Source organism: Rhinoraja longicauda, chromosome 20, assembly GCF_053455715.1.
Source record: "Rhinoraja longicauda isolate Sanriku21f chromosome 20, sRhiLon1.1, whole genome shotgun sequence".
Lineage (NCBI taxonomy): Eukaryota > Metazoa > Chordata > Chondrichthyes > Rajiformes > Arhynchobatidae > Rhinoraja > Rhinoraja longicauda.
This window is the reverse complement of record NC_135972.1, coordinates 19,608,874-19,625,148: the sequence shown is the minus strand read 5'-3', so window position 1 is coordinate 19,625,148 and position 16,275 is coordinate 19,608,874. Positions and strand designations below refer to the sequence as shown.

The window sequence follows — 16,275 nt, the reverse complement described above, 5'->3', positions numbered from 1 at the left end:
TGCTATATTTAGTACGGGGTTAGTCATAAGAGTTCTGTGGATTGTGACCATTGTTGGTGTAAAGTGTACAACTCAGCCATTGTCCTTCCTGCCCACAGGACACGGAGATCGACATCCTGCAAACTATTCAGAACCTTCTGCAGCACTGCGTGCAGTCCTCCAACTTCCTGAAGCCCCTGGGCTCCCTCTTCTCCGTCATTCAGAACAAGCTGTCCCGCCAAACGCTTTGTGCGGTGTTTCAGGTACTGCACCCTCACAGCGGGGAAACTGCTGCCTCATCGTCCCAGATGCTTGGACTTCAAGCAGGTTGCTCGTTCAAGCTTGGTTTCTCTTTTTTTTTTGTTGCTATAACTCTTGCCTGGGTTCCGTTTCCCTTTCTCATCTCACCTCAAGTATTCACTGGCCATCAGATGAATCGTGGGTTTGCGCCCCGTACTGGAATCTTGCGCTCAATGTCACGGCTGACATTCCCGTGCGATCCAGAGAGTGCAGTCCATCACAAGAGTGCAGTCCATCTCTCAGATGGCTGTGGAGGGCAAGTCATTGGCCATTTTTAAAGCAGAGACTGACAGATTCTTGGTTAGTCAGGGCATCAATGGTTATGGGGAGAAGGCAGGAGAACGGGATCGAGAAGGATGGATCAGCTATGATTGATTGGCAGAGTAGACTCGATGGCCGAATGGCCTAATTCTGCTCCGATGACTATGAACATGTTCAGCAGAAGCCCGTATGGCTGAGGAGAGCAGAGGAACTGTTGCAATTAATTGTCCCTCATCCAGAAATTACTGAGGTAGACTGGGATCTTACTGTGTACGATATCTTAGCTGAACTGGTCCATCTCCCTCCCTCTTATCTGAACTCCTCACCCTCTACCTCCTTGATGCTTACGTAATCTGTTGGCCTCAGTCACAGTAATCTGAGCACAGTCACAGTAAATATCGATGATCGCACTCAGAGTCAAAATACTGCCATTAGCGCACAATCCATGGACAGGGCGGTGGGCTACAGCTGCGTCTGATTAGACAGGTGCTTTTACAGGTATGGGATTGTCTTGCGAGAAATACCAGCCCTGCAGTGAGACCTTAGTTGCGTCATTCAGATTACCGTGGGATTGGAGTAGGGGTTACTGGTGAAGCTGTTTTGTCTAGTGATGCTGATGGGATAGGTTACGTACAGTTGGCGGGTCACTGACTGCCAGCTGCTACTTTAATGTGCTCGAACTGGATTAAGAAAACTCTGAGAGAGACTCTCGGGTTATGGGTAAACTCTGCTGGTGTTTCTTGTGTATGGGAGGGGTGCAAACCTCCTTCCCCATCAGCGACTGTGCATTGCATGGTCTGTCTGCTGAGCACTGGGACTGTGGTAGCATCTGGATTGGGTGCTGAACTGAATCAGCAGTGTGAGTGCTCAGCTTCACATTGGTCCTTGCTCTGCAGTCAAACTGGTTAAAGTCAGCATCAGTGTGAAATAAATTGATTCTGTAGGGAATATAATTGTAACCTGTCAGGGAATAACTTGTAAAAGAAAAATTGTAAGATGCAGTGGAAGAGTTGTTGCCTTACAGCACCAGATATCTTGTTACGGGTGCTGTCTGTGTGGAGTTTGTACATTCGACCCTGGTGTCAATGGGCCATAGGGCATGTTTTTGTGCTGTATCTCTAAAGCCTAAAGTAAAGTCTAATCTGTATATCTTGTGTGTCCTTCATGGTTTTATAAACCTCTATAAGGTCGCCTCTCGGCCTCCTTCAAGTTTGATTAGATTTGTAGATTTAATTGACTGCAGTGGCCCTGAACTCCCAGGCATCAAAACACTTTTTGTCTGTCGAAATAAAATGAACGTATTCCTTTGGTGACTGCAGCTTTCAGGGACAATTAGTGAGGGAGATTTACGTGGCTCACCCATACTGAAGCATGCACCAGTGAAGTCACAGCTTGCCCGACTGATACCAGTTCGCCCAAAGTCAGGATGAAATCTGGAACCTTTTCCCACAATATTCGGTCTTGGTTTATGTATTGTCACGTGCACCAACATACAAAAAAAGCCTTTAACGTGCCAACCGGACAGATCATACTGTGCATGACTGCAGATAAACCATACATAAGAACAGCTGGTGGTGAAAAGAGAAAACTACCAGAGTACATAGTGGAGTGGCTCAGCATTATGGCTACAGAGAAAGTGTAGATATATTTTTTAAAGTGCTGTATAAGGTAGGTTGGAAGATCAGGACTTCACCCCAGCATTACGTTCAGTGGTCTGATATCAGTGGGGAGGAAGCTGTTCCTGAATCTGTTGGTTTGTGCTTTCAAACCTTTGTGTCTTCCCCCGACGGTAGAGGGGAGAAGAAGCAATGACATGTTTCGGTGTGAGCGTTCTGTGCTTATGTTGGCTGCTTTTCTGCGGCAGCGTGAGGAATTGATGGAGTCATTGGTGGGGAAACTGGTCATTGTGATGGGCCGAGCCACATCCCCAACTCAGTTTCTTGTGGTCTTGGGAAATAGTTGTCGACAAACCGATCTGTGATGCATCCCGATGGGATGCTCTCTGAGGAGCTTCTGTAGAAGATGATAAGAGTCATTGGAGAGACTGAGACTGAAGTGACGTAGGTGGAGGTGTGAGACTGAGAGAGGCTTAGTTGTTAAAAGTTACTGAAGCAAAGTGCCCAAACACAGTTAAGCCGCTGATTTTGATAAACCAACTGATGGAACAGTTGAATGGTCTCCTATTCCTCTGCATTTCCCATTTCTCAGCCTAATTGCATGTAAAAGTGTTTAATTATTTACCATTTCCCTTGTGCAAAGTGCCTGGCAGAACTGGACGGGACTCTCACGTACATCACAGAAACTGCCACGAAGGTAAGGTGAAGCCTTCCTTGCCATGCACCTTCTCTGCCGTGCAAAGTTGGAGACTTGTTCCAATTTCTAACCGGATCCCTCCTTCTCGTGTTAGTTGAACGCTTTTGACCGCCGCCACTTGGACGATATTGATTTTGACGTGCGCCTGTCTGCATTCCATCTGGTCACCAGCTCGATCCGACAGATGGGAAGCTTGGACGTGGTGTACCTGATCCCTGTTATGCACAACTGCTTCTACTCAATCCAGGTGAGTATCTGGAGCGCGCGGTCACCACAGGGTTAGTTCCCCACCACCACTAGCAGGTAGAGGCTTTCTGAAAACTGATGCTTCATATAATTTTAAAAATGTAGAACCACTATGGGTGTCGTTTAAGTCTTCACTCGTGACTCAACAGTGCCCAATATTTGAAACGTGTAACAATTCTTACCAAAACACACATCGCTGGAGGTCAGCGGGTCAGGCAGCATCTGTGGTGGGAAAGAATAGACTCAGAAGAAGGGTCCTGACCCAAAACGTCATCTGTCCATTCCGTCCAAAGATGCTTCCTGGCTTGAATTCCTGAACTGCCTGAATTCCTCCAGCAGTTTGTGCTATGCTCCAGAGTTCAGCATATGCGGTTTCTCATGGCTCCATGACAATACTTAATTGTTTCCAAAATTAAAAATGTTTTTGAGACTAGCTATAATGAGATGGGATAAGCAGAGTGAAGAGGACGGGGAAATTGGTTTCTGTTTGTGGTCAGAATATGATGAATTACACGAGAAAACGTTTTTAAAATGATGTAGGGAATCTTGTTTACTGCAGCACTTTAAATTTTTGGCAACAAACTCCAATTATGGAGGCCCTTTAACAGAGCAAACGGCACCCAGTACTGGCAGGAGTAACATAGTTTGATGCCGCGGTACATAAGGTGATACTAAAAGAGGGGACTAAAAGCATGGAAATGGTGTGGGTTTTAGAAAGGGTTTATAGTCGAGATAGAGAGAGGCATGTTAAGGGGGGGGGGGGGCAATTCCAGAATGAGGATCTTGGCTAAGCCTTCAATCGTGGAGCAATTAAATTGATTGTGTGACAATCAAAAGCTCACACACTGCCGAGATCTTGGAGCGCTGGCTGGAAAACTAAAGAATGGACAAGATGTGAAGGCATTCAAAAACAAGAGTGGGAGTTTTAAAGTTGGAGAGTTGGCTTACAGGGAGCGGTGAAAGGAACTGGGTGTGAATTAGATCGGTCTGTGCATGTATGCTTCACGAGCTGGGTATATTCACTGCCGTTAACCTTCCCGGTGTATTTTGCTGGAGGTGCCTGTACACGGTACCCGCGTGGACCGTCACTAATAAAGCACTGGGTTTTGCTCAGTCTAGCTTTGAACTCTACGCTCTTCTTTATTTTCAGGAGTTTAAGTCTTATCACATGAATTATTTCTTTTCTATCATTTGCTTTCACTTATTTGTTCACTCATCCCACTGCCTCCCACTGCCGCTACCCATAAATGTATCATGTTGAACAAACGTCTATTCTAATTTGCCTGGTCTTTACAGACTTGGACTAGCAGCTCGTTTGCTGCTGGTGGTTTTCCCCTCTCTGGCTTTAGGGACAGGATGCAGAAAAGTGGGGAAAGTGAGCAAATGTGGAGAAAGGCATGAATTTAACCGCACAACTATTAGACTTGGCCAGGCGCTGTGCAGAGGTCATTGGGAAGGACCCAGGGGGCACGAGCCACAGACCGTGACCAGGACGAAGCTTTGTGACGCCATGTGCTGAGTGCTTTTGCTTTCTTCCCTTCAGCTGGGTGAGATGACTCTCAGTGACAGTGCGACGCTCTGCTTGAGTGCCATTGTCCAGCAAGCGGCTTCCACTCAGTGCTCGGAAGAAGAATACAAGGAGGTGATCTCCCGGACACTGCTCGAGACGCTGAGGCACGGCCTAAAGTCAAAAGTCGAGGTAAAGTACACAGTCCGGCGTGGAAGCAAAACGGAAGCCTTGGGTCCATGAACATTCGAGGCCACGAAACATCCTGGGATGCTTTGAGATCCGATTGTGCTTCCAATATGTTGGTGCTGTTGTAACGCTGGAAATATAGCGACCAGGTTCTGCTTAGCAAGATGGAACAAATAGTGGTTTAGTGACCAGATCGTCTGTGCTTTCGGTGTTGTTCATTAAAGCAGGGTAAACAGATGGTGCTTTTCTCCAAATGTTGCCATTGGATTGAAGGGACATTTTGTTTGATTAACCATCTGGAAGGGCTACAGCCTGGAATGTATGCGCTCAGTTCTCTGCAGTGGAACTTGAACCGAGAGCCTCTAGGCTTGGCTCCAATGCTCCTGGGAATTAACAGCAAGCACGCAGCGGTAGAGCTGCTGCCTCACAGTGCCAGAGACACGGGTTTGATCCTGACTATGGGTGCTGTCTGTACAGAGTTTGTACGTTCTCCCTGTGACCACGTGGGTTTTCTCCGGGTGCTCCGGTTTCCTCCCACATTCCAAAGGCATACAGGTTTGTAGGTTAATTGGCCTGGGTAAAATTATAAATTGTCCCTAGTGTGTAGGATAGTGCTAGTGTTTGGGGTGATCGCGGATCAGCACGGACTCAGTGGGCGGAAGGGCCTGTTTCCGCACTGTATCTCTAAAGTCTCTAAAGCTGTGTTACGCTGGTAAATAGACACAGGCCAGTCTTGAAGCCAAGTGTGCAGCTGAATGTACTTTAGATTTAAAGGAGATATGTAGGGTACGTTTATTACACAGTGGTGCGTGCGTGGAACACGCTGCCAAGGATGGTGGTGGAGGCAGATACATTTAAGAGGCTTTTAGATCGACACATGGATATGCAGGCAGTGGAGCAATATGGATCACAGTGCAGGCAGAGGAGAATAGGCCTCGTGTTCAGCACAGACATTGTGGGCCGAAAGGCCTGTTCCTGTGCTGTACTTAAGAAGTATAAGGAAGGGTCTCGATCCAAAACGTCCGCCATTCCTTTTCCCCAGAGATGCTGCCTGTCCCGCTGAGTTACTCCACCATTTTGTGTCCACCTTCGATTTTAAACCAGCATCTGTAGTTCTGTCCTACACTCTACTGTTAAATGCTCTTTGAAGACCCGTGATCTCTCGACGTGTGAAATGTTGTTAAACTGCCCCGTCCTGCTGTTTATTCGCATTTCCACCTTACATTGCCTCTCCTCCTTTCTATAGTCTTGTTTTGATTTATCACAGAGCGTTCAGCAAGATTACACAACACTCCTTGGCTGTTTAATCCGTGCGTTTCCCCAGCGCTCAGAGTTTAAGGACCTGGTTCAGCTAACAGATACCGATCCAGAAATGGACTTCTTCGAGAACACAAAACACATACAGGTGCGTGAGATGAGACATGCTACAATTGTTGAAAATGTACAATCTTTTCAAAACAAGGCTAAACAGTACTCGGATAACTTCAAACCCAGTGTGTTTGCACATATTCTCAATTGGAAGTAGAAAATAAAATGGTTGCAAAAGTTTAATAACTTGGTATAAAAGTATTTTCCTGCAGTTGAACTTGTATCAGAACGATGGGTTTTGTTTTGAGTCCAGAACTAACTGATGTGGAATGTTTAACAGATCTATAATATTTATCTCTAAATTGTTTTAAAATTGGCTAGGTACAGAGGAATGTGTAAAGTATACATGCACTTAAATAGTTTCCTCATTGTCTAACGTCCAAGCCAGCTCTGAGCATTCCAGAACCCCGTCCTGCGCTTATTTCCTTGGAAACTATTCTGTCATCAAGTTCAAGGTTAATGTTTCTTGAAGTTGTATTTTCCCAGGGTAGAGGATTGTAAAACTAGAAACTAGAAGGCTCAGGTGTAATGTGAGAGGGGAGAGATTTAAAAGGGGGCTCGGTCAACCTTTTCACTCAGACGGTGGTCCCCATCTAGAACAAACTGCCAGAGGAAGCAAGAGAAGTTCATCCAATTTCTACTTTTGAAATATATTTGGCTAAATATATGGATAGGAAGGGTTTTGAGAGATATTGGCCAAATGCAGTTAAATGGAACGAGCTCAGTATACCAACTTGGTCAGCATGGACAAGGTGGGCTGAAGGGCCTGCTTCCATGCTGACTATACTAGAGGTTATATTTGTAATGTACACCAATGATGCGCCTTAAAAGAACTGTGTGCGTTGTTGTTGTTGTTGTTGCAGTTGCCGTTATTAAATGATTGGTTGGGAATATTTGTGCAGATAAATCCATTACAATCACAAGAATATTTCTGGATGGGTTGGAGATTAATGCAATGTCGTGGCTTGTAGATTGGCAAACCAGTGATTGCCGTGAGATGCTCTTGTATCAAAGGTGTTTGTTTAATGATGTTGGTCAATGTTGGCCAGGATACTTGGGAGAACAGCCTGCTCAGTGAAAAGAACTGCAGATGTTGTTGGATATTATAAAAATACTTCGAGCCCATGGTAGGGCAGTTACTATGAAATCCTTTAAACCCTCAACTTGTTCACCATTGGTATTAGAAAATAAAGTGGTTACAACAGTTGATAACAGTGGGAAAGAAGCTGTTCCTGAATCTGGTGCTACGTGCGTTCAAGCTTTTGTATCGTCTGCCCGACAGGAGAGGGGTGAAGAGGGAATGACTGGGGTGTGAGTGGTCCTTGATTATGTTGGCGGCTTTCCTGAGGCAGCGTGAAGTGTAGATGGAGTCGATGGTGGTGAGGTTGGTCTGTGTGATGGACTGGGCTACATCCACAACTCTCTGTGATTTTGGGCAGAGCTGGTGTGGATGATGGAGAGGAACTGCCTGCCCATTCCCAAGGTGTGATCTCAGCCCCAGCCTCCGTGAACGCTGACTGTCTATGCCCTTGTCGCGGTGTCACGGGGACGGTCTCTGTGTTGAATGTGGTTTGCGTTCCTGGCTGGCGATGTTTCTCGTCTCTGGGGATCCCGAGGTGATGTCTTTGTTCTGTTTCTTCCTGGATGTTTAGGTTCACAGAAGAGCTCGCGCCTTGAAAAAGCTGGCAAAGCACCTGGATGAGGGGAAACTGTCCCTGTGCTCCAGATCCCTGATGAATTATATCATGCCTTATGCAACGTCAACGCTGTTCAATGAAAATATGCTGAAGGTGAGCACTGGATCATATGTACAGGGATGCAGCAGCGGGTACTCAAGGCCCTGTTTCCCACTCAGTTTGATCTGGTTTATGAACCGCATCCATCGTAGAGAGGATAGAGTCAGAGTAAATGTAAGAAATACGAGGGTATTTGGTTCTTTGAGCATTGCTTCAGGAGGAACAGGGAAGAGGCCATGGGATACACGATCAGCGCGGCACAGTGGATAGAGCTGCCCACTCACTGTGCCAGAGACCCAGGTTCGATCCTGACCTTGGTGCTGTCGGGGTGTGGAGTGTGCACGTTCTCCCCGTGACCACGTTTAGTTTCCTCCTACATCCCAAACTCATGCAGGTTTGTAGGTTAATTGGCCCCCTGTAAATTGCCCCTAGTGTGCATGGAAGTGGATGAGAAAGTGGGATAACAGAACTAGTGTGAACGGGTGATGGAAGACAGTGTGGACTTGGTGGGCTGAAGGGCCTGTTTCCGTGCTATATCTCTAATTCTAAATGGTTTCGTGGAGTGGCAGATCAGGTGCGAGGAGGGGTGTTGTGGGAGATTTCCTTCTGTATCCTGCAGCAATCAGTCAAAACCTACATCCCTCTATCGCCGCAGTCCTCAAGCATCTGCAAAGAAGGCACCCAGGACAGAGTTCCAGGGTGACTTGTGAATCTAAACTCGTAAACTCTCTGGAAGAAGAAATTTCTCCTCATTACTATGTTAAGTGGCCTATCCTTCGTCCATGAGCAGGGTGGTCAGCTTGTGGAACTCTCCACCACAGACCGTAGCTACAGTCAAACCATTAAGTATAGGGCGGCATGGTGACACAGCGGTAGAGTTGCTGCCTTACAGCCCCAGAGATTCTGGCTACGGGAGCTGTCTGTACGGAGTTTGTACATTCTCCAGAAAACCACGCGAGTTTCCTCCCACACTCCAAAGGTGTAAAGGTTTGTAGGTTAATTTGGCTTCTGTAAATCGCTCCTAGTGTGTAGGATAGAACTAGTGTACATGGTAATCGCTGGTCAGCATGGACTCGGTGGGCCGAAGGGCCTGTTTCCATGCTGTATCTCTAAAGTAAACTAAACATATTCAAAAAAAGAGGTGGATATCTTTGTAAAGCCTAGAAGATCTAGGGAGAAAGTTAGAACATGTTGGTTATATTTGATGAGCTGCCATGATGGGATTGAGTGGTGGACCAAGCTTGCATGGTGGACTTCTTTTATTGGTCTGTGTCTCACATTGTCGCGGTATACGTTCTAACCAAACCACCAGGACCTTAAGATGGGATTTATTGCATTGTTTCGTTCCCCTCTGCTTATCTTTTCTCCAGTACGAGAACATGACGACAGCCTCGGTGGAGCTGGTGGGAGCTGCGTGCAAACACCTGTCCTGGTCACCGTACACCTACCACCTGAAGCGCTACATCCACGTTCTGCAGACGGGAGAGATCAACCAGAAACTGGCCGTCAGGTGTGTCCCTGGGAACGACACCGGAGAACCATGGACTGTGCCGGTTGTCCATGCTTCTCTTTACCAGCTGGACAGCTCAACGCTTGTTCTTACACTTCTACAACTCGGTTGGAGTACTTGCATATGAACCTTACCAGGGGAAATCCAATGGGCCAGAACAGCCAGTCACACAGTGCCAGAGACCGGGGTTCGATCCTGCCCTCAGCTGATGTCTGGAGCTGGAGCGACTAGGCTTGTATAAAAGACTGGAGCGACTAGGCTTGTATACACTGGAATTTAGAAGGATCAGAGGGGATCTTATTGAAACATATAAGATTATTAAGGGATTGGACGCGTTAGAGGCAGGAAACATGTTCCCAATGTTGGGGGAGTTCAGAACCAGGGGCCACAGTTTAAGAATAAGGGTTAGGCCATTTAGAACGGAGATGAGGAAAAACCTTTTCAGTCAGAGAGTTGTAAGTCTGTGGAATTCTCTGCCTCAGAAGGCAGTGGAGGCCAATTCTCTGGATGCTTTCAAGAGAGAGCTAGATGAGCTCTTAAAGATAGCGGAGTCAGGGGGCATGGGGAGAAGGCAGGAACGGGGTACTGATTGTGAATGATCAGCCATGATCACATTGAATGGTGGTGCTGGCACGAAGGGCTGAATGGCCTCCTCCTGCACCTATTGTCTATTGTGTGGAGTTTGCACGTTCTCTCTGACACCGCGTAGGTTTCCTCTGGCTGCTCCGCTTTCCTATCACATCCCAAATACGTGCATGTTAATTGACCCTCTGTAAATTGCCCCTCGTGTGTTTCGGGAGTGGATGAGAAAGTGGGATAACATAGAACCGCTGTGAACGGGTGCTCAACGAACGGCATGGGCTCTGGGCCGAAGGGCCTGTTTCCGTGCTGGCAGAGCACATGTGCCAAACCTCTGCCCATCCTCGTCCCAAGGGATTGCTAGGAAATGGTGAATGTCTAGATTTAAAACATTGCCCTCCGGGTGAGGAAAGGTGCAGGGAATTCCCCCAGGGCTGGAATGACTCCTTCGAGGCAATGAATGTCGTGAATTAAGTGTCAGAAGTTCTGAAAACAAAGCATAATATTCAATGTTACCATTGCCAATGGATGTGGAAATGTATTCATTTTAAGCCTCCCTGTGTTTAAATAGACGCCGGCTGTAAATATTCAACACGGGTTTACTGATCTTGTGCTGATATCCTTCCCAACAGTTTGCTGCTGTCGGTTTTGGAAGCCTTTCACTTTGACCCAGAGAGCCTGAGGAAGGCGTTTGAAGCAAGTCAGACCACGGAAGCCGAAAGTAGGTGTTTCAAAGTCTCAATCTTCCTTCACTGGTCTAGAGTTTATGGCAGAATAAATTGACCACTGCCGCTTTTGGCAAGCTAAAGTTGTGCACCAGTTTTCTCAGGCATATTTGCCTTATTGGTGTTGTTTTATTATTTTGTCACGTGTACCGAGATACAGTGAAAAAGCTTTGCGTGCCGGGGAGGGGAGAAGTAGGAGATGTGGGAGGGAAGGGATTACATAGGGTAGAGAGACAAATCATACCAGACAAATCATACCATAAATGAGTATAATCAACCCGTACACAAGTACAACAAGTAGTTGAAAGAGAAAAATACCTGAGTGCAGAGTACGGTGTTACAACGTTGCAGTTACAGAGAAAGTGCTTATTAAGAAAAAAAGTGCATGGTCTGCAATATGGTTGGTTGGGAGAGGGATAAGAGAAGGTGACCAGGGTATGAGTGGTCCATGATTATGTTGCCTGCATTCCTGAGGCAGTGTGAAGTGTTGATGGTGGGGAGGCTGGCCTGTGTGAGGGACTGGGCGACGCCGTAACCCACTACAATCTCTGGCCTTGGACAGAGCTGCTGCCAAACCAAGCTGTGATGCATCCTGACAGGACCTTTCCATGGTGCATCTGTGGAGACCTGTGTGTGCGAAGCCTGATTATAAAATTGAATTACCAAGAATAAGCTGCAGTGCTAATGAGTGGAATGTGTTTGTGCTGAGGCAAGGCTTCCGGCAAATTCCCTGTCAACCGTTGGACTTGGCTGAAAATCAATCATCCTCCAACTAATTAATTTATGACAGAGCAGGGCAGATTCGTTGACTGAATAAAAACTAATTTCATCGCAATTCGAAGTCATTCGGCACCAGCCTGAGGACCAAAGGGCCAGGCTTCAGTTATCTGCTCAGTTACTGCACGGTGAAAGTCCTCTGGGTGATTGTGGTTCCTTGAACCTCATCCTTCCAAACAGGGAATCTGGCCAGATTTCAACCCGGGTGATACAGAGCGGAAATGGGCCCTTCGGCCCATCGAGTCCGTGCCGATCAGCGATCACTAGCCCCATCCTACACACGAGGGACAATTTACAGAAGCATATTAATCTACAAGACTGTATATCTTTGGGGTGCGGGAGGGAACCGGAAAAAAAATAGGGAGAACGTACAATCTCCGTTCAGAGAGCACCCATAGTCAGAATCGAACCCGGGTCTCTGGCATTGTGAGGCAGCAACTCTACTGCTGCACCACTGGGCAGCCCAAGCTTTTGGACACATAGAGAATGGAGCAATATGGATTATCTTTTGTGGAGATATAAGGAACTACAGATGCTGGTTTAACAAAAAAAACAGCAATATGTGCTGGAGTAACTCAGCGGGTCAGGCAGCATCTCTGGAGAACATGGACGGGTGATGTTTTGGGTCAGGACCCTTCTTCAGACTGAAGAAGACTTGGTGTTCTGTTGCCTGCACCGCCTGCTCTTCCTGACGTTGTCCTCCTTCCATCCCCCGCAGCTGACGTGGCAGGAGGTGGGGAAGGTGGGACGGAAGCCATGGAGCTGGGAGAGGTGGTTGAAGAAGAGACGGAAGAAGCTGCCAAGGCTTTGGGTGAAGACGGCGGAGTGAAGGCTGGGGAAAGTGGCCCAGCGAAGGTGAAGAGACCTGTGGTCTTTCAGCCCAGGAGTACACAGGAGCTTGGACAACTGATCGCGCACATCCAGGACACCGTCACAGGCAACATCCTGCCCAAGCTGCAGAAATGTTTGATTGCAAAGGTCTGTGGACAGAACTCCCTGCTGGTCTTTATTCTCCTGTCCCCACGCCTCCTTCACTCACCCCAACCCATGTTGTAATCTGCCATTTCACAGTTATACGAGTTGTCTCTCTACCCTTCGTAATCCCTTCCCTCCCACATCTACTACTTCTCCCCTCCCCGGCACTCTGTCCACCCTTTCCCTTCCCCTCCACATAATCATACGGTTGTAGAGGACTGATATAGACCCTTCGGCCCACCTTCTCCACGCTGACCGTTAGAATACTGGGCAAGTCTCATCTGCCTGCATTTGGCCCACATCCTTCTACTCACTTCCTGTCCAAATGTCTCTTTAAAAAGTCATCCGCTTCTATAGCTTCTGGCAGCTCATTCCAGATACCGACTATCCTCTGAGTGAAAAAGTTTACCCTGAGGTCCCTCTGAAATCTCCCGCCTCTCCCGTTAAGCCTGTGCCCTCTAGTTTTACAATCCTCTACCCTGGGGGAAAAAGACAGTGAGCGTTCACTTTATCCATACCCTTCATGATCTTGCACACCCTAAAAAGGTCACCCCTCAGCCTCCTACGCTCCAAAAAAGGGAGTTCCAGCCTATCCAACCCATCCCTACAACATCCAGGTAACGTCCTGGTGAATCTCTTCACCCTTTCCAAAATAATGGCACCTTAATGATGTCCTCCTTGTAGCTGGGCGACCAGTACTCCACACACTGCTCCAATCTCGTTAGTTGAGATGTTTTTGTTTTACAGGTAAAGAGAGATGAACAGCATAAGTTGGTGAAGTCAAAGCTGGTCAACGACGAGGAACTGGTGCGGATTCCATTAGCCTTTGCGATGGTGAAACTCATGCAGACCCTGCCCAAGGAAAGCATGGAGAATAATTTACCCAGGTACAACATGGGAGTGGCTTCACCTCCAGTGCTGCTGTGACTTGGTGTATTTGAGGGTGGTGGTATTGCGTGAGGGAAGATTTATTTCTACGTTTAGGAAAAGGTAATTATAGGCACTCTTCCCCTTGCACCCCTGGTCTCTAATCCACCCATACCTCAACATTACAGGGGGATTTTGGGGTCCAAGCCCATCGCTCCCTGACAGTAGCAACATAAGCAGATTGCAGTGGTATAGAAGCCATGTGACAGGCTTGCCATCATCGGTCAGGGCATTGAGTGTAAGAGCCAGAAAATCATGTTGCAATTTTATAAAACTTTGGTTTGGCTGCACAACACAGGAACAGGTTCTTCAACCAACAATGTCTGTGCCAAACATAAGATAGACACGACAAGCTGGAGTAACTCAGCGGGTCTCAACCCGAAACGTCACCTACTCCTTTTCTCCAGAGATGCCGTCTGACCCACTGAGTTACTCCAGCTTTTTATGTCTTATCTTTGGTTTAAACCAGCATCTGTAGTTCCTTCCTACGCACTCTGTGCCAAACATGATGCCGTTAAACTAATCTCATCTGCTGACATGTGATCGATGTTTATCCATTCACTGCATATCCATGTGCTTATCTAAAAGCCTCTTTCAAATCAGCTTCCACTACCACCCCTGCCAGCGCGTTCCAGGCACCCACCACCCTATGTGTAAAACCAACAACTTGCCCTGCACATCTTTCCCCCTCTGACCTTGAACCTGTGCCTTCTAGTCCAAATTTCAACACCCCTCTACGCTTACTATTGTTGCCTTGCTGGGGTGGTCTTGAGGGTGTGACTGGAATCCTAATTTTGAGGTTAAACCTTTTGATTTTCATTGAACGTTTTGGCATTGTAATAGGTTTGAGTTCAATATTGTCACGTGTACCAAGGTACAATGAAAAGCTTTGTTTTGCATGCTATTCAAACAGATCAGATCTACTCAACATCAATACAATCAAGTCAAACTCGAGTACAATAGGTAGAGCAAAGGGAAAGGTACAGAGTGCAGCATATAGTTCTCAGCATTGTAGCGCGTCAGTTCCATCGACAATGTCCAATGTCCGCAATGGGGTAGAAGTGTATCGGACAGTACCCTAGCTTATGGAAGGACCGTCCAGAAGCCTGATAACAGAGGGGGGGGGAAACCTGTTCCTGAGTCTGGTGGTGCACGCTTTTAAGCTTCTGCCCGACGGGAACAGGGAAAAGGGGGAATGACCGGGTTGGGACAAGTCTTAGCTTCTACTAGACTTTGAGTATCCTGTAGAAGGTGAAGCAACATTTGCTGTTGGTCAGTAGTGTCTGTATGTTGCTGGATAGGTGTTGTTGTGGGACAGATTACTGACAGGTTCTCTCCTCCCTCCGACACAGCATCCTCATCAAGGTCTGCATAATGTTGCAAAACCGTGCCCAGGAGATCAGAGACGTCGCCCGCAGCACGCTGACCAAAATAATCGAGACTTTGGGTTCAAGATACCTTCTCTACCTTCTCAAGGAGATGCAGTCGGCTCTAACCAAGGGCTATCAGGTGATGAGCGTCATCTATCTATCTATCTTAACGTTAGGCATGTGGTAACATTAGAGACATTGTCCAGTCCATCACAGGTACTGACCTCCCCACCATTTGAGGGATCTACTGGAGGCGCTGCTCAGAAGGGCATCCAACGTCATCATAAACCCCTCGACACTCTGGCCACGCTCTCATCTCGCAGCCGCCATCGAAAAGAAGGTGCAGTTAGTCGGAGAACCTTGAGGTCCAGGTTCAAGACCAACTTCTTCTCATCAGGCTCTCGAACACTGCACAACACTAACCTCAGCAACTGATATTCTATGGACTGTGTCTTTGGTTGTGCTACAGACTGCTTTTTTCATTATTATGCTTACCTAGTACTATGGTTATTAATTTATTATATTTCTAGTTATTCATTATCTGTGTGCTATTGCAGCTCAAGTAGTAAGAATTTTGTTGTTCCATTGTTGGTGTATATGTCAATGAAACTCTTGACTCTTCACTCTCTACCTATCTCCTTCATTCGCTCACTATACTTTGGGATCATGGTCATAAATTGTTGTGAATTAAGGGTGTTATAGTTTGTTCTTTTGGTCTCTTAACAGGTTCATGTTTTGACCTACACTGTCTACATGGTGTTAAAGAGTCTGATGCCTAAACTGAGCAGTGGAGATTTGGACCCTTGCATCGATAACCTCATCACAGTAAGTGTTATAAAGCGTTCAAATACCGGAAGGTGTGACGCGTAGAGATCCTGGTCATCCAGGGGACCATGTGGGAAGTCTATGTCCCGATGTATTGAAAGCCAGTGAGTCTGGAGATCTGTGAGATACGGTGATGCTGGCTTAGGAGCTGCTTGCCTTCAATAGCCCATGGCATGGACTATAGGAGCAGGGGTGTCCCATAGCAGCTGGTTGGTTAGGCCATGGCTGGAGTAGGTGGGGCAGTACCGGTCACACATAGAAATAGGCCCTTCGGCCCAATTTGCCCACGCCCACCAAGGTGCCCCTTCTACTTTAGTCCCACCTGCTCCACATGTTGGAAGGTGTGCTGGAGAGGGAGCAGAGACGATTCGTCAGGATGTTCCCTTCTGAAGTGTTCCGTTTTAGTTTTCGAGATACAGCATGAAACCAGGCCCCTCGGCCCACTGAGTCTGCACCGATCAGCAATCACCCATACTCTCATTCTATCACACTACACACCAGGGGCAATTTACAGAAACGGATTAACCTGCAAACCTGTACATCTTTGGGATGTGGGAGGAAACCGCAGCATCCGGAGGGAAACCCACACGATCACAGGGAGAATGTCCAAAACTCCATACAGACAGCATCCGTAGTCAGGATCGAACTCAGGTCCCTGGCACTGCAAGGCACAACTCTACATTGTCAG

The 16,275-nt window shown here is 47.2% G+C and overlaps 1 protein-coding gene across 2 annotated transcripts in view; it reads left to right on the top strand.

Moving 5' to 3' along the window:
* The window catches only part of utp20 (UTP20 small subunit processome component), a 75,537-nt gene that overhangs the window by 37,033 nt on the left and 22,229 nt on the right, over positions 1–16,275 (top strand). For both annotated transcript variants that reach the window (XM_078417108.1, XM_078417109.1), the window contains 12 exons: positions 99–242; positions 2,800–2,853; positions 2,948–3,100; positions 4,643–4,798; positions 6,063–6,200; positions 7,816–7,953; positions 9,270–9,409; positions 10,621–10,709; positions 12,209–12,468; positions 13,213–13,352; positions 14,745–14,901; positions 15,489–15,587. In XM_078417108.1, coding sequence (XP_078273234.1) covers positions 99–242; positions 2,800–2,853; positions 2,948–3,100; positions 4,643–4,798; positions 6,063–6,200; positions 7,816–7,953; positions 9,270–9,409; positions 10,621–10,709; positions 12,209–12,468; positions 13,213–13,352; positions 14,745–14,901; positions 15,489–15,587 — 1,668 coding nt within the window. The remainder of the gene's footprint in view (positions 1–98; positions 243–2,799; positions 2,854–2,947; positions 3,101–4,642; positions 4,799–6,062; positions 6,201–7,815; positions 7,954–9,269; positions 9,410–10,620; positions 10,710–12,208; positions 12,469–13,212; positions 13,353–14,744; positions 14,902–15,488; positions 15,588–16,275) is intronic.